The 21108-nt window shown below is 38.9% G+C and overlaps 3 protein-coding genes across 5 annotated transcripts; 2 read left to right on the forward strand and 1 right to left on the reverse strand.

The window, feature by feature from the left end:
* The first annotated feature begins 116 nt into the window (after positions 1-116).
* On the forward strand, positions 117-9630 carry LOC104821671 (serine/threonine-protein kinase ppk15-like). Of its 2 annotated transcripts, XM_010552618.2 has the most exons (18): positions 119-868; positions 2508-2707; positions 2855-3008; positions 3099-3208; positions 3327-3396; positions 3493-3575; positions 3673-3751; positions 3851-3891; positions 4329-4451; positions 5196-5346; positions 5630-5744; positions 5838-5920; positions 6028-6102; positions 6340-6414; positions 6503-7314; positions 7948-8112; positions 8818-9113; positions 9292-9630. In XM_010552618.2, the coding sequence occupies exons 1-18, from the start codon at positions 701-703 to the stop codon at positions 9366-9368; spliced, it is 2877 nt and encodes a 958-aa protein (XP_010550920.1). In that variant the 5' UTR covers positions 119-700; the 3' UTR covers positions 9369-9630. The 2 variants fall into 2 exon arrangements, with proteins under 2 accessions (XP_010550929.1, XP_010550920.1); XM_010552627.1 differs by lacking the exons at positions 8818-9113; positions 9292-9630 and adding an exon at positions 7405-7445 and having other exon boundaries at positions 117-868; positions 7948-7987.
* A 3301-nt stretch (positions 9631-12931) lies between these two features.
* LOC104821684 (RNA polymerase sigma factor sigA) lies at positions 12932-17051 on the forward strand. Its single transcript, XM_010552638.2, has 10 exons — positions 12932-13149; positions 13938-14765; positions 14955-15153; positions 15259-15351; positions 15450-15578; positions 15693-15746; positions 15850-15927; positions 16039-16101; positions 16207-16319; positions 16738-17051. The coding sequence occupies exons 2-10, from the start codon at positions 14065-14067 to the stop codon at positions 16844-16846; spliced, it is 1539 nt and encodes a 512-aa protein (XP_010550940.1). The 5' UTR covers positions 12932-13149; positions 13938-14064; the 3' UTR covers positions 16847-17051.
* A 168-nt stretch (positions 17052-17219) lies between these two features.
* LOC104821693 lies at positions 17220-20805 on the reverse strand. Of its 2 annotated transcripts, XM_010552650.1 has the most exons (4): positions 20505-20805; positions 19088-19312; positions 18875-18973; positions 17220-18167 (listed from the first exon to the last, which is right to left on the reverse strand). In XM_010552650.1, exons 2-4 carry the CDS (start codon positions 19269-19271, stop codon positions 17467-17469), a joined length of 984 nt encoding a protein of 327 aa, XP_010550952.1. In that variant the 5' UTR covers positions 19272-19312; positions 20505-20805; the 3' UTR covers positions 17220-17466. The 2 variants fall into 2 exon arrangements, with proteins under 2 accessions (XP_010550952.1, XP_010550959.1); XM_010552657.1 differs by lacking the exon at positions 18875-18973.
* Positions 20806-21108: the final 303 nt, after the last annotated feature.

Consider the following 21108-nt stretch of genomic DNA (forward strand, 5'->3'; position numbering starts at 1 on the left):
TATTGTTGATTATATTTTTATTTTAAAATTTGAGTCTACTCTATTAATTTATAAATATCGGTTTTAATTAAAATTTTACATCAAAGATATTAAAGGGAATGCCATCTCTTTTTTTTTGGGTACATTGCAATAGGGAAGAAAGAAAAAACAAGATCAGGAAGAACAAAATCACCGATGCATCTTCCTCAGACCGGAGAACAAAAATTTCACTCTCTTCAACCTTTCTCTCTCTAGAATTCTCTCTCTCTCGATCGATTCCTCTCCGGGTAATTCATTGATCTTCTCGTACACTTGGCTCTGGTGCTTGCATCATCCGATTTCATCTTGTTCTCCGAATATCAGAGTTGAAATTCTCGTCTTCTTCTGCTTCTGGGTCTTCGTCTGACGGCGTAAAGCTCGATCCTTTTGATACATTCACTGTTGGATAATCGATGGTCCGATGGATCTGTTTAGGGTTTCGAGTGCTCTGACTTGGGTTTGATTGGATGAGAAAAGGGGTATGGGACTAGAATCTATCGGGCAGTGACGTTGATAATCGGAAAACTACAGATTTCTGGGTCGCAAGGGACAATTCGAGTGTTGATCGATCGTTTCCATTTGCTTTGTTTCTGTTCTGTGTGATTCGTTGTGTTTTGCGTGGATGAGAGGGTTGGGCATGGTCAATTGAGGTCTTGGTGCTAAGATTGTGTCGTTTGGATCAATGGACGAGGTCGGTTCCAGTGACGGAGCTGCGTCTCGAGCCCGTGAAATGGGTTCTCAAGGAGCATCGACGCCATGGGAGCCGATGCAGCTGGTTTTCAGGCGTTATGTTTCACAGAGAGAGCCCGTGAGCTTACCTCAGCCATTGCGTGTTGCTGTTAAGAAGCCTGTAAGTGATGCTTTATTTGCTCTCATCTTTTCCTGGGAATTCTCATACTTTCTGCTCGAATTGCTAGTGGGAGTGGCTTCTTTCATCTTTGAACGCATCAAAGAACTAAGTTTTGTCGCTTGACCGTCATCATATGTATAATGCTATCCGCTTGTTTGATTTCGTTGTGAAAACGTCTCTTAAGTAGGTGTGTTTGTTAGTTAACCACACCTGCAATTGAACTTTTATTTGTGAAAAAGGAATCCATCTTTTTACAAGCTTGGAAGCTGCAAGGCAGCTCTGGGTTCGGTATGTTAGGAAGTGGCTGAGAAATTTCTGCTATAAAAATGGTTTTTGAAGGTATTTCTGTACTCGTATGTCAATTAAAGTTACATTACATCATGGGTTGGTACTTTGCAATAGATTGCAAATGTCTTAGGCATGAGGATAATAGGATATGCTTGGTATTCTGGCTAGGACGGTTGGAAGCTATTGATCGTATGTAAAATTGGCCGTTCAAAATGTTTTCAGAACCTTAATGCTGTCTTCGAAAATGACGAGATCCCAGTTCCTATTGCTCTACGTAGTTTGTATGTCTTTATGCTAAATGTAGGTCACACAGTATTTCAAGTCCAGATATTGCCTTGTGTGCTGTCTTTTTCTTTTTATTCCAAATCGCACATTATCTTGGACTTGAGGCACAATTCTTTGTTTTGTCTCAATCTTTTGATAAATGATTGATCTTCATCACTATGCTTTGCCTATAGATCACCTACCCTAGATTGGGTTAGAGTTTTGGATTGTTCCATTATACCTGTGGGTTATCCAGTCAGAAGGAACCTATGTGAATTGATCCAAAACTGTGAGACATTCCTTTGTTATTGGGTTCATAAGAATCCCAAGAAGGATGGTTGGATGTGGAAGGCCCATCGCATCTTAGGTATGATAACTGGGAACGTGATATTTTTTATCCTCGTATAATGTTAGATATTTCTTAGTGTTTTTATCTAAATTTATATGGTGTGCTCAAGGAGCATAGTCTTAAACATGTCTTTGTTTTGATACTAGACTCTCGAAATACATATACAGTAGTGAGAAGTGGTGAAACGGCTGCATGTATATGAGCTAGAATAGCGAGGCAGTTGAGTAGTGCTGCTTCAAGTGTGGACTGATAGTTGGGTTTGCATTTGATTGGACCTTGTTCTTCTTGAATAGTTGATATTGTATGAGGAATTGACAAGTGGCTTTGTTGGACTTCCCTAACCGGTAACCGCTGTTGGTTGACATTAACATGGCCTCCCTAGACTGTTGTGGCGTTGCCTCGAATTAGTAAATCGTATTCCTTTTTACTGATAGGTCTGTGGTATAATTATTCTAGAGAGTGTAAATTGGCTTCGCTCTGCTGTCAATGGTGGGCAAAGTTTCGGAACCACTTGGCCTATAAATGGTTTGTTCTTCTTGTCAAGGCATTAAGCTAGGTTATTCTTATCTGTTTTTATTTATCTACGTCCTTATCTTGTATTGCATTGTGGTTGAAACTTATCTAGAATATTAAGTTTATATCCACAATGTACATGAGGCTGAAAACAGTGATGACCCTTTTCTCTGTCGCAATGCTTGTGATAGCAAAATTTACCTCTGATGAGTTTTCTGTGTGCAGTTAGTGGTCAGACTAACAAGGGACATAGTCGAGACATACAAAATATGCAATCCACAGTTCAAATATTCAGGAGAATTCAATCCCAAACGATACTTGACTAGCCCATCAGTTGGTGTGCTCAATGACGGTTTTGATAACTCCAAGTCAGATCTAATCCTGGCTGTGAACGATGTCTTGATCAGTTCAGATTCACGACAGAGGTTTGCTAGTCATGTTACCTTTGAACAGTCTTTTTTATTGATGTTTCCCCTCCTCCTCTTGCTGCATTGTTGGAAGCTTACTATTCAAGAATTCTACCCATTTGGGGAAGAAGCGAATTTAATTAGCTTCTTTTTGGTTGCTGCTAGATACATTGTCAAAGATCTTCTTGGGCACGGGACTTTTGGACAGGTCGTGAAATGTTGGGTTCCGGCAACGAATGGCTACGTTGCCGTGAAAATAATTAAAAACCAGCCTGCATACTATCAGCAGGCACTGGTTGAAGTATCGATATTGACATCGGTATTTAATTCTTCTTTGGTTGAATGTTCTTCATTTATATTCTTACTGAAATATATGTGATCATTTCTAATCTCTTGCTTGTCTCTGTAGTTAAACAAGAAATATGATCCAGAGGATAAGAATCATATTGTTCGCATATATGACTACTTCTTACATCAACGCCATTTATGCATATGTTTCGAACTGCTCGACATGAATCTGTAAGTTATATGACTCCCTTATGTCTTCTCCATATGTGTAAAATATTTCTTCCCTTTGATTTCTTTCTACAAATGCACAATTATTCTCTTCTTTGGTTAGTAATTTATTGTTTCTCAGGTATGAGCTTATAAAGATAAATCAATTTAGAGGTTTATCATTAAGCATTGTCCAGCTCTTCTCTAAGCAGGTATTTAGCTTTTCTCAAGAGCTGCACATTTGCCGTTTTATCTATTTTTACTGTCTTACTTTTATGTTTTTACTGGCTCCTTTCGGCATCTTATAGATTTTACGTGGTTTGGCTCTCTTGAAAGATGCTGGTATAATTCACTGTGATCTTAAGCCAGAGAATATTCTTCTATGCGCCAGGTGCACTTTCCAGCATGATTTTTATACGCTGAACTGGAATTGATACCTTCATTCCTTGACTTCTTTGATGTTGAAATTTATATGTTGAATGTAACAGTGTGAAGCCAGCTGAAATCAAGATAATTGACTTTGGATCAGCATGCATGGAAGATAGGACTGTTTATTCTTATATTCAGGTTTCTTCTGTCTTAGTTTTACCTGTACTACTACTTGTCTTTCCATTCCCTCACGTAAAACCTCGCAATACCTGAGCTGGCTGATGATGTCTTCTGCAGAGTCGTTATTACCGATCGCCTGAAGTTTTACTTGGATACCAGTATCTTTTACAGTGCAGTTATCTTTCTTTCTCACTCTTGTTAGTTGATTTCAACTGCTACCATCTTTCATCTACATATTGCAGCAAACCCACTCTTTTATACATCAGTTCTCTTTGATGGTAAAAATATAACATGTTCTCGTAAATAGGTTTTGGTACTGAAATATCTCAAGGATTATAGAGTTGTCTCTCTAGATGTCTTAATGTGCTTCAGCATTATGGCATCATTTATTTTTTGCTGGAACTCCACTTTGACTATCTTGCAAACACTTTTAACTTTGTTGCTATGATATCAACAGTACTCAAGTTTGTTTCCTGCCTACATTTTTGAAAGCCAATAAATAACCCTAATCTAAGTTCTTGCCTTTTGCTTCCTTGGGGTCTCTGTATTCGTATACGAACTTGAAGACAAATGTTGATGCTTAACAACTTTATAGATATACTACTGCCATTGACATGTGGTCTTTTGGCTGCATTGTTGCTGAGTTGTTCCTTGGATTGCCTTTGTTCCCCGGAGCTTCAGAATTTGATCTGTTGAGGCGAATGATCGAAATCCTTGGGTATGATCCTTTTCTTCCTTGGAGTTGGTAAATGAGTGTGAAGGATTGTGACTTCTTTGAGTGTATTATAATTTTTGTTTTCTTTGTTGCTTTTTTTTTTTCCATACCGCATGATGAATTTTGTAGTCTTCCACTGGCCTACTCTTGGAAGTTCTGATTTGAAGTTATATTTTGTAGTAGTTGGGAAAATCATGTGAAAAATTAGTTAACAAGGTTCGACTAAGTTACAATTATTGATTGATGTGGTTTGCAAATCTTGCTCTTGCATGTTCATTTTGCAGCGAATTTGCTGTTAGACTTTATATAAACAAATATGTTTGCATTGGGTTGGTGACAAAAGAAATATAACCATAATAAAGACAAATCATGAATGGTCTTTGTGCTCCCTCTGGACATTAGGGTTTGGTTCTTACCTATTCCTGGGCTATGTATTATGAAGTTGCATTCTTGCACCTTAATCTTTCTACTATGTTATCTTGTTGATATTTTCTTTTGGTTTTTAGTCTTCTCTGGAGCTTAGATGGATTTTCTGTCTCTGCTGTGGTGTACCACTTGTGTCGATTTCCAAATTTCTCTGCAACTCCATTTTAGTTTCTTGACATACACTTGGCTATATGTCCGGTTGTCCCTTTAAGCACAAATTTCTACGTTCATCGCTATGAGGACCCTTTTCTTCTTTTTGTTTTCTTTTTTTCCTTCTGCTAAAATCGTATAACGACTTTATGATTGGCATTTTATTTTCAGTGAACAGCCACCTGATTATGTGCTCAAGGAAGCAAAAAATATGAATAAGTTTTTCAAATGTGTTGGGAGTGTCCACAATCTAGAGAATGGTGAAATTTCTGGGGGCTTCAAAAGTACTTATATGGCATTGACTGAAGAAGAGTTTGAAACTGTAAGTAAAGCTGAATCTACCTCGAAGTAAAAAAAAACAGAATTGGGATGGAGAAAGAGAGGACATACAAAGGACAAGTAAAAACAAACTAACAGGATGAAATAAATCAGTGACTGAACGAACGTAAAGGTTTCATGAAGTGACTTAGCAAACAGAGAGGTTTCATAAAGATATATTTTCTCTTTTTGCTAAATCATCTTCTGGTGCCATATAGTTTTGATCTTGTTGTCAAAGCTTTTTCTTTGTCTAAACTCTTTGCTTTTCTTTTCTGCTAAATTTACAGAGAGAGAAGAAAAAACCAGCAATTGGTAAAGAGTACTTCAACCATAAAAACCTTGAAGCAATTGTTAAAAGCTATCCTTACAGAAAAAACTTGCCTGAAGAAGATATCATTAAAGGTAAACTCTGGTCTATATAATGTGCTTATTTTTGCATGTACCATGATCGTGCCTGTTTCTATGGATGCACTAATGTTTCCTGAACTATCCCAGAAACTCAAATCCGATTAGCTTTGATTGATTTTCTGAGAGGACTTGTCGAATTTGATCCTGCAAAACGTTGGTCACCTTTTCAGGTACAAACCTACTTGTTTAGGCTTGTTGAATTTTTATCAATTTTTTAGGCTTGATGTTTTTCCAGTGAGTCATAATGGAAATAACAATCAATTTTATGTTTGTTTAGGCATCAAAACACCCTTTTGTCACTGGAGAACCTTTTACATGCCCTTACAAACCTCCACCGGAGACACCTCGTGTGGTAAGTCTAGTGAAATTTTCCCGATCTTAATTATGAGAAACCAATTTTGTAGATTCATTTCCTCTACATTTTTTTTGTTCCAATTTGTGCTGAATGCAAGTGCTAATGCTAATTTCTAGCCGAGGGAGTACGTGAAGCACTGATATATTCTTTGCTGTGACACGATTTGTGTGTAAACTGGACCAGTTCCCTCTATTACAGATTCCCTTATTTTCTTTTTCTCCATTTGCTATGTAGCATGTTGCCCAAAATATCAGAGTGGACCATCACCCAGGCGGGGGACACTGGTTTGCTGCTGGTCTCTCTCCTCATGTATGGTTCTACCAGTTTGATTAAGTGTATATAATCTGGATCCTTAAGGTTGTTTTGCTCCTCTTGTTAAAAGATGATTACTTAACAGGTTTCAGGAATACCCAGAGTCTCCATGCATAATAGTCCTCATTTTCAGATGATGCCATATTCACAAGCCAATAGTTATGGCAGTATCGGAAGCTATGGTAGCTATAATGATGGTACTAGACTGGAAGGTAGTTACGGGAGCTATGGAGAGAGTGGCAACATGTTTGTATATTATTCTCCTGTTAGTCATTCTGGCTTAAATATCCAAAACAGAGGTGGCATCTCAATGCTTGGAAGTAGTCCTGATGCTAGAAAGAGGATTATGCAGTACCAGCATGGAAGTGGCCTTGGGATAAGTCCATCCGCTGGAAATTTTGCACCACTTCCCCTTGGCACTAGTCCCTCGCAATTCACTCCACCGAGTTCAAACAATCAGTTCTTAGCTGGTTCTCCTGGTCATTATGGCCCTACATCTCCTGTAAGAGGCAGTTGTCATGGGTCCCCTTTAGGGAAGATGGCTGCATTTAGCCAATTTAACAGAAGAAAAAGTTCAGGACATTCTGGAAATTTCCAGTCTCAGGATTCCTCATTGTCACAAACTCAAGGGCAAGGGATGGATAATTCCAAACAGAGTGAAGGAAATACTATGACAGTCGGTTCACCTTCTCACCTACAGTTGAACTCTAGCTCTAGAAACCGAACACAGGCACAAGGAAGCGCTACATTAAGTCCTGGCTACTCCGCTCAAAACACAGCCAGCTCGAAACTTGGGTCCAGTGTATATGTTCCGTCCAGCATTGGACCTTCTCATGAAGACCCAGATGGTGGTGGCCTGTCAGTACCTGATCCCAGAGATTGGGACCCTACTTACAGGCAAGTAAATGATGAATTCCTTTAGTTTGCAGATTAAAGTATTAAAGTTTTAGTCTTCAAGGATATGTGTTAACAAATGCAATTTAACAGGAGTGTATAAAATATGGGTAATATCCATTCTGCTCCCTAAGGTTTTCTCTTCTGACCCTACCCTACTACATTAGTTTGTGTCGTAGTCTCTGTTCACTGGTCTCTGGTTATTGGTCTCTTTTGTTATAAGTGCTAGCAAGTTTCTGTGAACATTAACCTAGATAGCCAGCTGTTTAAGCTCCATTTTTCATGCCTTTAAACATCATCATAATTTAAATTATTTCAAGATTGCTCAAGGCTCCACGAAAAATTACATATAGAACCAATTAGGTTACATTCCACTACGTCTGGATTCAAAGTCTTGTTAATTTGTTCAAGGCCACGCAAGAAGTGACATCTAGGGTCATTCCTCATTACCTCTTGTCATGCCCTTTTTCCGTTGAACTCTAGTAGAAGTGTCATTGACCTGGTTCATTTGGTGGATCACTGTTGCATGAAGATGTTTCTTTGTCCAAAAATGTATTTTCAAATATACAGGTTTCACTCTTTCACGAGTCCTTGAATTTGAAATTCTAAAGCGCATCTTTTGTGTTACCTTTACAGTGATGACTTGTTACTCCAGGAGGAGGATAGTATAGACGACAGATATATTGTTAATGCTTTTGGCAAAGGTCTGCGTCTTGGTTCTGCAGATGCCTCTGTTTCTAAGGGAAGGTTCAACAATACTGCCTCAACCTCATCCTCATCCTCAAATTTGACTGCCCAGAGGTAACTTGAAGATTATTTTTCGCAACTCTGGGGAACTCTCCAGTCCTTTCCTTTTAGCATGCATTCGCTTATACCAAACTGGCAATATTCTTCCGTACCAATAATCCGCTTAGATGTAAATGCCAATACATATCCACATATGCAAGGGTTTTACTTGACTCCTAAAATGTGCATGAAGTGGTACTCTTATCATTTTCTTTTTAAAATTTTTGTGATATTTATCAGTGGAATCTTCCATGCTAAACCGATTTGGCACTACAAACCATGTAGCAGCTTGGTTAGTTGAACTTTGTACTTGTTCGACAATACAATTATGGAAATTGCGGGAATTCCCCTGATGGTAATCCTGCACAATACTCTTGGCGTTGCAGCTATGCATCTAATTCATCTCGATAGTATTTAATTGTTATTACAAAAGGTAGTTAGTGTTTGTACGTTGTATGCATGCCCAAAAAATGTGGTAGGTAGTGTTTGTACCAGGAGATATGTCCTGATGCAAATGGTGAATTTAAAAAAAAAAAACTGAATGTTGGTTGGACTATATGCATCTGAAGCAACTAGGAAGGGTGAAACCTATCACATATTACCATTTATAGAGGGATGAGTGGGTTCAGTATCGGTAGAGGGGAAACTGTCCTGTGATATTTCTTTGGATAGATATAATTAGCTAAACGGTTGTTGTTTTAAACTTTTAATTTACTTCAGGAGATATGCTCCCAATCAAGGCTTTTCACAAGCAGAGATTGGCAGCACCCCAACACATGATCCTCATGGCAGGTTTTCCTCGTCTATGCCAATGTCACATTTCGGGTCTCATGTTCCTCAGAACTCTCCAAGCCGTTTAGGACAACAACCTGCACCACGGTTCAATCACGGGAGACCAAATGCTGTTAGGGGTTCTGATTGGAATCACATGACGGCCCAGCTTCCTCCTTACAGCTCCAATTCCGGGGGTCAACCCTCTCCCAGAAGTAGCTCATTCGCCAATGGTGTCCCTTGGGGTACGTTCTCACTACCTAGCATTTTTTTTTCCTTTTCTGAATTTTCATCGTTCTTATGATATGGATTTGACATTATAATTCGTGCTACATTCAAATCAGATCATTCTTATGAGAATCCTTGGAAGTAGTACTGTAGTAGTAGTAGTTGATGTTAGATTGTTTCGGTATCCTTTTGTAGGGCGTAGGGCTAACCATCACGTCGCGAATGTTCCATCGACTTCTCAGGGAAGAATGGACTATGGAAGTATTGCTTAACTTCTCTATGCAATCAACTTCATTTATTTAGTTCTTTCCTCATAGTGTGCAACCCAGTGTGTTGGAAAATTGAAAACAGAACTGTACTTGAGACAAAAGGAAAAACACCCCTGGTCCACATGGCTTGTGGGCTCATGAATTAAGAAAAAAAAAAGTGCTCATTCATTGTGCTTTGACACAAAAAAAAAAAGGTACTGTCATAATTGGTATTGTTTTTGTGTTTCTCTGAATAATGGTTTTGCCTAGCATTGCTTTTAGAGTTGCTGCAATGTGTTATCTTTGTGCCACATTTCCTCTCCTATTCTGTTTAGATTATACAGTTAGCTCTATGAACCATTGGAGTGAAAGCCTTTTAGCTGCAGCTGCCTTCGAAATTCTCGTCGATGGTTCATGTCGATGATGTGATGATCGTCGTAAATCAGATGTTCCTTGTAATATTATCATCCCTATTTTCGTCCCCGCTTTATTTTGTTTCGGTTTTGCAGTTTCATAGAGGGTTAAGGTTTACGTTGTGTATGAGATGAAATCCAGCATGAGAACTCTTCCTTCATGTTCCTTTAGTAGGTGAATGTTACTCGTACTATTGGTATCTTAGACTTTGTTCTTATGGATTTCTTTTTAATTAAAAGTTCTTGCGGATTCATTATACCCTAAATCTTAAATTCTAAACCCTAAAACTATATTTGTTGTTCTTATAGAACTAAACCCTAAATTTTAAACCTTAAACCCTAATTAAAATTCTCTTTGTAGGTATTCCTAGAGTCCATGTTGTTTGCAATGATGCATTTACTCTCTCCATCTCTCTTCCCTAGTTTCTCTCCTAAGCCCTAAGCCTCTCCTTGTTAGTATCCCACTAGATGAGAGTCCATGTTTTTTTTTGGATACGGATGTGATTGTATTACTTCTCAACCAAAAAGAGAGTTTTGTACAACAGACCAACTTTTACAAAACTTAAGGGATTCCCATACACATACGGGCAAAGTGAAACATGAACCTAATTAAGTCGGTACCAATGCTGAAGAAACATGTTCATGCTTGTGTTCGTCGGACTCTGGAGTGAGTAGAGAACGGTTCTCATCGACCTGTCAATTTTACGTCGAAAGTGGTGAACAGAATTCGTTGTCTCCCGGTGGATTCTGCCATTTTGTTCTTTCCAAATTTTATACGCAACAAGCTGCATACATAGCTTCAAGATGAGTTGCAATGTTCGGTGCGAACTTCCTGCCTGCCTTAACCAGCCTTGACAGCTATAGATATCATTGGGTGGGTTCCTCCCAAGTTTTCCTGCGAAATAGGTCCATACTGATGCACTAAAATCACAAGAGAAAAATAAATGTTCATGTGACTCCTCTTGCGGCAGCATAGCACACATCGGTTCGGTCCGTGAATCCCCCACCGAATCATCCTGTCGAACGTCGGTAATCGTCTCTGAAAAATCTGCCAGACTATAAAAGCATGGCGTGGAATACATTTCTTGAACCAAGCCAGATTATGCCATGTTACTGTTGGCGTCGAGCTTTGACAATGTTCCCACGTCTGCTTCGAAGTGAAGCATGGTCGAAAGTCATCGTCTTTGCAACGCCATAGGTAGATAGATATCCGGGCCTCTGTTGGCTCTTGGAGGATCTGTCTGCACTAGAAGGATGTGGAGCTGCTGGATGTTGTCATTTCTAGCACCCGGTAAATGCCAGCATCCTTCTCTTATTGCCTCCACGACCGACGCTTCTTTCTGGATCCGTAATAGTCGAGGGCCCGATGATCCAATGAAGTCAATCAGTGGTCCAACAGGCAGCCATTTGCCGTACCAAAAAGAAGTTGTCTTACCATCACCTAGTTGCACTTTAGTGAAATGTCTCGCTGTATCTTTCATTCGTATCAACTTTTTCAAGTTCCAAGTGCACAGAGCCACCTCCCTCGATTCCCAGTAAGTTCTTCCTTTGAAGACATTGAGCTTCACCCATGCAACCCACAAAGAGCCCGCTTTAGTCAATAGAAGTCTGAACACGACATGACTTTCCTCGATTCTTCGGATCCCAAGTCCTCTTTCCTTCTTCGGTTTGCAGATTGCCGCCCATGAAACCCGATGACTAGGTGCTGTAGCGGCTGAGTGCTGCCAAATAAATCTAGAACAGAGGCTATCTATCTCTTTAAGCACACCTTTCGGCAACACAAAAGTCATACTCCATGCATTCACCATTCCATAAATTACCGAGGTTACTAGCTGGATCTTACCCGCAGCGGAGAGGAATCTGTTTAACCAACTTGCCAGCTTTCCTTTGACCTTTTCCATCAGAGGAGTAAAGTCTGATTTGGCTAGACGAGCAGGACTTAGAGGAACACCAAGGTATCTCACCAGAAGTGAGCCGACAGCAATACCAACCGCAGAGGACAAACTTTCCTTTTCACCCATACTCATGTCCGAGAGGAATAACTCAGACTTCTCCATATTTATGTGCAACCCAGATTTTTCCCCGAATGAGTGTAATACGTTTCTTACCTCCATCAATGATTGCATATCTCCTTTGGAAAAGATCATTATATCATCAGCGAAGGAAAGATGTGTAATCAACGGTTCTTGACATTTGTGATGCGGTTTTAGCCTTCCTTCTTGCGCAGACCGGTTAAGCATGCATGTCAAGATTTCCATTGCCATTATAAACAAGTAGGGAGAAAGTGGATCTCCTTGTCTTAACCCCTTCCTTCCTTTAAAGTACCCTGCTGGTTTACCATTCACCGCAACAGAAAATTTCGGTGTTGTTATACAAACTGAAATCCAATTAACGAACTTCCGAGGTAGATTGCAATGTTGCAATGTTGCATTTACTCTCTCTTCATTGTAATATATATTATAGTTTTGCTGTATTTATATTGAAATTGTACATAATAGTTCATAAATCGATCCAAATGTTTTTGGTTTCTTCAAAGCAACCCATAATATGACTTTGTGAAGGGAAAATATATAAGAAAAAGAATAAATGTGAAAATAATGTCCGCACATGCGCTCATAGACACGTGCGGAGGGTGACACAGCAGATGGAGCAGGAAGTTACACGTGTCATGTGGGTCCCAGATATTGCTTTGCTTACGTGTTTGGTGGGGCGCGGCCAAAATCTCGCCAACGGACTACGGTTTCATATTATTTGTTTATCTTCTCTCTTGTTTTCTTAATGAAAAAAAATGATAAAATGGAATATTCTCTAACGAACAAGATGGAAAACTGAAATGCACAAAAATAATGAAAATTGAATTTTAGTTACTAAATACTACCACAAAATAAAATAAAAAATGAACCAAAATACCCTTTTAATAAAAAAAGATATTTTTTGCTCCAAAAGTGAAAACAACATTAGACTAGTAAAAGTATAAGGAATAAATAAATGAGAATATAATAAATTAAAAAAAAATATTTTAAAAACGTAAAAGCAAAAACTGACAGAGAAGAAGCAAAACGGGAAGCTGAGTACCACAGAAAGATGGACCCAATATCCGTTTCCACCAATCCCATTTCGTCTTCTCATATCTCTTCCCCTTATATCTTCTTCAAATTTCTACATTTTATTCTAATTCACACATTTTCTTTTTCTTTTTCTCAATTCTGATTTTATGTTTTCTTTTTTCTGCATGGCGGTTTGGCTTTCACATATGACATGATCAAGGAAACGGAAAATTTCGGTAAAATAAAAAAAAATTTTGAAGGGAGGAAAAAAGAGAGAAATATTGGCTCCTGTTCTCACCACATATACACACAAACACACACTCTGTCTCTCTGGATTTGGTTCAGGTGAGTTCTTGGCAAGCTTTCTCTTAGATCTGTTTTCTTTTTTCTTTTTTTTTTCTATTCGATGATCTTGATGGGGGCCGAATCTTGTAAACCCGTTTTGGGTTGATTGGGTTTGGTTCGGTCCGTGTTTCTGTGGGATAAAACCAAAGAAACAATCTCGTTGATGTCTTGTCCTTCCTCACCAACACATCTTACAGAAATTAGTGTTTTTTAGTGATGGAATTTGATGGGTTTCGGCTCCGTAGCTGGTTATATCAATTCTGAATTTCGTGGCTTTAATTTTGGCTGTTTCTTATCGTTTTTATGCTGAAAATGAGAAGAAAGATTCGAATTTGGTGGCTTTTTTAAACTGGGTTAGTCATTTGTTGTGTAGTGATGATGACCAAAGGGGTTCATCAACTAGAATTGTGATTATGAACTTAGTCGAGGGTGACCGAAAGTTTTCAGCTTTTGTGATACCCATTAGACAAAATTCCATTTCCATTCTCGATTCAGTGTTGTTTTAGTTGTTGGGGTTTTCATCTAATACCCAGGGTCTGTCTGTTTTCTCTTACTGTTCTATTTCTCAATTTATGGTTGTATCTTCAACTACCATTCAAATTTCCTGTTTCGAATTTGAATAGATTATGCTGCAGCCTATGCTTATAGTTTTCTCAAGGGTGTGGTTGTGAAGTTGGTATTGCAGTTAGACTTAGTCAACAGCCAAAAGTTGCTGATTTGGTTTAGAACAGTGAGGTTTCTCTTTTTGTGATGATTTCCAACTTAAATAGTTTAGATTGTGTTTGCAGAATACCGAGGAAACAAGGAGGATCTCATCAAGCCGTTTGCTGCAAATAGAAAAGTAATCAAGGACATTCTCTATATGAGTTGAGTAAACCTGATTAAGTCAATTGTTCCTCAGTGAGGAAAAGTCATATGATGGCCACGGCTGCTGTTATAGGACTCAGTGCCGGAAAAAGACTGTTGAGTTCATCATTTTGTCACTCAGATGTCACTGAAAAGTTTCTATATGGAAACGATCAGAGTGCAGTGCAGTACCAAATTCCCCACACGAAAACCGTGATAATTTCCAAAAAGCCATCGTCGAACTATAGCCCGAGCCTTCCGTCCTCAACTCACCGCACACAGTCTGCCAAGGCTGTGAAAGAGACTTTGGGTGTGGCTTCTTCCGCTCCTTCCTCTGGTCAACTTTGGTTACAAGGATACAATGATGAGCTGGAAGAGGAAAGTTATGATCTTGATGTTGAGGCTCTTCTATTGCTACAGAAGTCTATGTTAGAGAAACAGTGGAATCTTTCGTTTGAAAAGACGATATCAAGTGATTTGTCCACTAAGAAGACCAGGAAGAAGATCTCGGTTACTTGTTCTGGAATATCAGCACGTCAAAGGAGAATCAATGCTAAGAAGAAGAATGCCATGTCTCAGAACAAAGCAGTTTCACATGTCAGTGCTACAAAGCAGCAAAGAATAATAACCAATTCGGAATTGCTTCGTCAAAATCGTGTGAAGGGTTACGTGAAAGGTGTTATAAGTGATGCGGTCCTTAGCCATGCGGAAGTCGTGTGCCTTTCGAAGAAAATCAAATCTGGGCTTCTTCTAGATGAGCACAAGTCAAGGTAAATCTTATGTCTAGCCATTGCTAAAACTTTAATAGAGTTTATAAGTTCAGCCAGAAAAAGAAAAATCATTCTTTTCACTGACATAATAGTATAGAAAGAAACAAATATGATGGATGGAAAATATATAGATCTGTTCCCTCTAGTAGTACTGAAATCAGAGTTTTCTTATTATTTAATGAACTCAAGGTTGAAGGAAAGATTGGGTTGTGAGCCTTCTGATGACCAACTTGCAATGTCGTTGAAGATCTCTCGGGCTGAACTACAGACACGGTTGATGGAGTGTCATCTGGCTCGGGAGAAATTGGCTATGAGCAATGTCCGGTTGGTCATGTCTATAGCTCAAAGATACGATAACATGGGTGCTGAAATGTCTGATCTTGTTCAGGTGGTTTTTCATCTTTTACACTCGTTAATGAGCATCATAACTTCTCAGAGTTCATATCATCTTTGAGATCTGTCTTATTAGAAAATGTTTGGTTCTGTTATGAAGGGTGGTCTTATCGGACTTTTGCGGGGAATAGAGAAATTTGACTCTTCCAAGGGGTTCAGAATTTCAACTTATGTGTATTGGTGGATACGACAGGTGGGGAAGAATGATTTATCCTTGTTTCGTTATTTCTCTTAGCGTTCATCCTATGTGATGATGGCTAACCTTGGTCATATGTTTCGAATTTCGAAAAGGGTGTTTCGAGAGCGTTAGTGGAAAATTCAAGAACCTTGAGGTTGCCTACTCACCTGCATGAGAGATTAGGCTTAATCCGGAACGCAAAGCTTAGACTGGAAGAGAAAGGAATCACACCTTCTATCGAAGTAAGCAGTTGAAACTCGGAAACATTACTTTTTCTTTTTCTTTTTTAATAATTGTGGCTAGTTCTTGTTTCTTGTGCATGCATCTCTTAATCTTACCATGACTGCTCTTTTCAGAGAATAGCAAAATCTCTGAACATGTCGCAGAAGAAAGTAAAGAATGCGACCGAGGTTAGGATCTATTACGAATTTTCTGCTCGTTTCTCTTTTTATCGTAATTATTCAAAACATTTATCGTTACTCGTGCTCATGGTATTAAGTTCGATGTCTACAGGCAGTGAGTAAAGTATTTTCTCTCGACAGAGATGCATTTCCTTCTTTGAATGGTCTCCCCGGAGAAACTCATCACAGTGTGAGTCACTTCTCTGGTTCTCTTGTTTTAACTTTCGACGTTTCTGCTTAATCTCCCTTTTTTCGGTAGCTGGCACTTTACTTTCGGCTGTTTATTTTTCAATATTTCTAGTACATTGCGGATAATCGCTTGGAGAACAATCCATGGCATGGATATGACGAGTGGGCGTTGAAGGTAAAGGGCAAAAGCCGTCAAATTTAAAGCTTTCACTAACTATTAGTGAATGAACTCCGAATCGCACAGTCAAATATTCAAGATTTCTATGTTTTATTATCTCAGAACGAAGTAAACAAGCTTCTGAACGCAATACTCGGGGATCGGGAGAGAGAGATCGTCCGGCTATACTATGGTCTAGACAGAGAAAGTCTCACATGGGAAGACATAAGTAAACGGTAAGGCTTCAATCTTTAGCTTCTTGTCTAAAAGTAACAGATGCATCAGCTTCTCATTCCCACTTAGGTTCTGGGTAGAAACTGTTAAGTGGTTTTCTTGAACTTCACTTCCATAATCAGTCAAGCTAATCTGCTTCCATAGCAGATGAGATTTAGATTTATCAAATTAAGTTTCTAGGTGAGATGTTTAGAGAGGTTTTTCAAATGTGTATTGTATAGGTAGAGGAGAGAACTCATAAAGAGAGCAAGTCGTTCGAAACACAAAAATCATCATTTTGACCAATCGAATGGTCGTTTTAGATCGGTATCAGAGGTTTTCAACGACATAAATACTGCATTATATGTCAAAATCTGACATGGGTTTCGCCTCGGATCATGGATCTCGGGCCTATCTAACGGTGAAACGTGACGAATGCAGCATTGGGTTATCGAGAGAGAGGGTGAGACAAGTAGGGCTAGTGGCTTTGGAGAAGCTGAAGCATGCAGCGAGGAAGAGAAAAATGGAGGCTATGCTTGTGAAGCAGTGATTTTTTGGTTCTTGTAAAATTTTTCAATCAGAGACAGAAGAAGCTCATATGAATATGTATATACAAGGAAAAAAAAGGGTGAAAGACCTTTTTTGTATTTGTTTCTTTACAGAATCAGCCACTTAGACAATGTGGACACTCTTCTGTAAACTGAGTTGGAGAAACAAATACACACACTGGTGTCATATGCCTTTTCGTCTCTTCACCTTGAGATTTTTTTTGGTATTTATGGAATGTCACTCGTATTTAGACTCCCATTTCTAATATGTAAGTATTCTTTATGCCTACCTTATTAACATTGTATATATCATTCATATATTCGGTATCTCTCCTGGAAATTAACATCGTGTAATAATAGTACGTTGTCAAAATATCCTATGTTATGCCTTGGCATCATCATCATCATCATCAGCTCTTTCCTTTACACCACCAACATCCAAAGACCCAAAGACATAGAAACAGCAACCAAACATTCAAGAAACCGAAGCCTGAAGAACTAAAGACAGAGATGCGGCTTGAAAGACAGAGATGCGGCTTGAAAGATATCAGGACATTAGATTCATTTTCTCGGGAAAAAAAAACAAGAGAGCATGAAAGAATGCACAATGCCTAACTCTTACCTACAATATGTTCGGAAGCTGCGAATCCAATCTCTGCTGCAGCTCTTTAATCTTCAAAGACAGCTCTGCCTTCTGTTCCTTATAGCTGTTAAGTAGATACTCCTTCCCTTCTATCACTTCTTTCAAATCTCCCACTTCCCGTCTCAACATCTCGACCCTTTCCCTGTCCCCTAAGCCCTTCTCTGGTGACTCGTGGTTGAATTCTCCATCCATAAACCCGTTTGTATGACCAAACCCATTAGTGTGTCCCGTGCAATGATCTGCAATTACCTTTCTCAGCCTCTGTAGTTCTCTTTCTGAATCAAATAGATCTCTGTTAGTTGCATCTAGCTGTGCCTGCAGATGGCTAGAGTGCGCCATTTGGGCGTTAAGCGAATTCTGCAACTCCAGAATCTGGTCCTGCATATCCAGAATCATATCATCCCGTCTCTTCAGTTGTTGCCTCAGTTTCTGTATCACTTCTCGCTTGCTGAAGATGTCTGAGCCGGATTCAGATACACTAGGAGAGTCTGAACAGGTTGAATGATGATGATGATTAGATGGCTTTGGGGGCTGTTCAAGGCGATTGGGAGAAGATGCCCACATGACGCCATTCTCTTTGCTGAATTCTTGAGCGGGAACTGTAACCAGAGGAAGGGGAGAAATGGATGCAGAAGCCATTTGCTCCTTTGGCTCATGCTTTCCATGTGCACTCTCAGTTCCTGCATCAAACAACAAAGTATATAGATATATACAAGCCGCGTTATAGAGTGAAGGAACTCAAGCAGTGGACGTCATCTTTAATAGAGGAATATTTTCATACGATACCGTGGAGAAGCAGAATTCACTTCCAGAGATCATATAACAAGATATTATAATAAAAATAAAAAAGGAATGCAAGTCAAGTATCCTGATATCCTAAGCTAAGCTGCAGCAGTTGGATTTCTGCCTAAGATTTCTAATCCAAATGCAACCACATGGATTTCGTTAGAAAGATTTCTGAAAAATGGCAAATGTTGATACCCTCTTCACATCTCACCCCAAGACAACCATGCACTCTTTGCCAGCTCTTTGATTAAAAAAAATACACTAATCATATGTTCTCTAATTGGGTTACAATAAAGATAATTACAGTCTGAAGAAAAGGCACAAAAAATCCAGGCATTTTCTTCAAACTAGAGTTTCTTATTAAAGAATGTGAAACTGATCATAATAACGTTATCAGTTCCAGTATTTTAGGCTCCTATTAAATAATCCAGCATTTCCCTTGAACACAAATACCGCAACCAAGACTAGTCTGTAAAACTCAGCTATAATGTGGCAAAAGATTATGATATCCTACACCTAACACATATTGTTCCTCTAGTAGCTTGAAGGACTACATATGAAACGATCCAAGACTACATACGAATGCCTCACGAACTCACACCTGGGATGCAGTGCAAGTAACAATCATCATTCTGTGAGCAGGAAGACACATTGGCATGCAAGCAGCAGCAAGATGATCTTCTGTCACATGTTCCATTGACTGGATAACAACATTTCAATGAGATGAACATCGAAAGTGGATAATAAGATTATAAGATATGCAAACAGAATGACTGCTTTACTTTGTAGCCAAAGTGAATGCTTTGGCTTGTACCTTTCAATCCACCAGTTGCATTTGCTTGTTGTTTTGAGTCAAGAGACTGTTTTAACTTGTAGCCAAAGCGAATGGACAATGTGCTCAACAGCGCACCGCCTGCAATCAGGATCCAGTTTGGCCCCTCACCCCGAAAATTCTCCACTCTTTGACGCCTGAAAGCCTCATCTCTTCTTCTACTCATTGTAAGAGCAAGTCAAGTGCCTTTCGTCATCCAAACATGATCTAAGTTCACCAGAGGCAATGCAAAATTACATTAGCATCTAAATATCGTAATAAATTAGAACACACCATCAGGAAAACACGAATCTTAATGTCTGCCTCTGCCGATCTATTTTGCATTAAGGGAAATGAGGTGATCCCCAACTGCAGTTTAGAAATCATTAAAAGTTTTACACTGCTAATTTCCAGCTTCTAATACACTAGCAGAACCTCCACAAGAGGCTATAGCCTATCTTTGAAAATTATACAAGTAAATTGGAATTCGGGAATCAAGTGATTAGTTTTAAGTAATTCCGATATATAACAGAGGATAAGACCATTGAATCTGTATTTGAAAAAGGATTAATGTCTCACAAACGCCATCCAAGCATAAAAATCCATATACCAACAACCAAAAGCAAAAACCTTACGGAAGACAGGCCTAGCATATCGACAATAATGCAAACAGCAAATAGACAAGATAAATAACTTTGGTAAGAAAAACAAATGAGGCAATGCATAATCCATTCACTGAACTACATCTTTATCAAATGAAAATCAAAAGTGGATCAATGAAGTAAGAGAGACCAATAAAATTTTTTTGCATGTGGACACAATACAAGAAGGAAAAAGCAAAACAAAGTCCCCTTCTGAAGAGTATACCACCCAAGTGAAACCAACCAACTCGTAATATCATACCTGACAGAATGCAATTATAAACAGAACCGGGTTTGATCAAAGTCACTTAATTTTGTTTGAATTTTGAGATTCTGCGGCAATGGAGCTTTCGGAAAGAGTTCGATACAAACCTGGAAACCCTTTTAACTAAACCAAAACTATCAGTAAGAGAGTAACCCTCATTGAATCAACCCCGATTACGTGAAGAAACTTCGCCATGTCCATGGTTTATGACATGGATTCAGAGTAAGTTTCCCCTCTAGCAACGAAAAAAAGCTAAAACCATAGATACTTGGCCTGAACATGAAGCAATAAAGAATACCCTTCATTCAGAACTTTCGTAAACTTAACACAGGTACAACTAACACTGATCAAACCCTAAAAAACACGAAATGGGCAATCAAAAAAAGGGCCGTGGATGCGAAGGAGAAACCCGAAGAATAATCCAGAACGAAAACGAAGAAGTGCCTCGGAAACATACGATGAGAAACGGACACATAAATCAAACGCGGATTAAGGACAGGATCGAAACACACACCTCATCCAACAGGGAATTAGGCTCGGAGAAATTTTCCACTCACAGAAAACCCTTCCACCCTTAAGCTTTCATCTCTCTCTCTCTCTCCCTCAGAATCTGTGGGCCTGTCGGGAAAATCGAAGGGAATTGACCCGGAAAAAATTTATCGGTCTCTCGAGAGGTGAAGAAGGAAGAAACCCAGAGAGGAGGGAAGGAACGACCGAACGAGACTACGAGAGGGCTTGAGAGAAACGGCGGCTTCAGCCTCTTGCTACTGCCGGAATTCCTCCTCCCATTCCCTCTTTATTTTTTCTTCTGAAAAAAAAAAAATAGGGTCAGTTCGCAAACAAAAACTAAATTTGTAAAATATCTCAATTTTTTTTTTTTTTACATAATATACTTTTTTTTTCTTTTTTCTAAAAACCCAAACTACCATTTAGTATTGATAATCTATCTTTAAAAAATCGGTAAGTTTTGCTATTTGATCTTCTTTTATTTTCCAATATTTTCTCTATCTTTTCTATTTCTTATATAGTTTATCTAATCTATTCAAATACGGTTCTCGTTAATTTTTTTCTGTGATATTCTGATCATTTTTTTGTATGCACATAAGGTGTGTGATGAA

This window comes from Tarenaya hassleriana, unplaced genomic scaffold (assembly GCF_000463585.1).
Source record: "Tarenaya hassleriana unplaced genomic scaffold, ASM46358v1 Cleome1, whole genome shotgun sequence".
NCBI lineage: Eukaryota > Viridiplantae > Streptophyta > Magnoliopsida > Brassicales > Cleomaceae > Tarenaya > Tarenaya hassleriana.

Bases quoted from the DNA above. Each gene is read 5' to 3' on its own strand.
- LOC104821671 (XM_010552618.2), top strand. From the start codon at position 701: ATGGACGAGGTCGGTTCCAGTGACGGAGCTGCGTCTCGAGCCCGTGAA. The intron at 4,452-5,195 runs GTATGATCCTTT...TTTTATTTTCAG, and splicing joins CGAATGATCGAAATCCTTGG to TGAACAGCCACCTGATTATG. The intron at 5,347-5,629 runs GTAAGTAAAGCT...CTAAATTTACAG, and splicing joins CTGAAGAAGAGTTTGAAACT to AGAGAGAAGAAAAAACCAGC.
- LOC104821684 (XM_010552638.2), top strand. From the start codon at position 14,065: ATGATGGCCACGGCTGCTGTTATAGGACTCAGTGCCGGAAAAAGACTG. The intron at 15,154-15,258 runs GTGGTTTTTCAT...TCTGTTATGAAG, and splicing joins AAATGTCTGATCTTGTTCAG to GGTGGTCTTATCGGACTTTT. The intron at 15,928-16,038 runs GTGAGTCACTTC...CAATATTTCTAG, and splicing joins CCGGAGAAACTCATCACAGT to TACATTGCGGATAATCGCTT.
- LOC104821693 (XM_010552650.1), bottom strand. From the start codon at position 19,271: ATGAGTAGAAGAAGAGATGAGGCTTTCAGGCGTCAAAGAGTGGAGAAT. The intron at 18,974-19,087 runs GTACAAGCCAAA...GTTGTTATCCAG, and splicing joins TGCAACTGGTGGATTGAAAG to TCAATGGAACATGTGACAGA. The intron at 18,168-18,874 runs GTGTGAGTTCGT...TGTTTGATGCAG, and splicing joins TTACTTGCACTGCATCCCAG to GAACTGAGAGTGCACATGGA.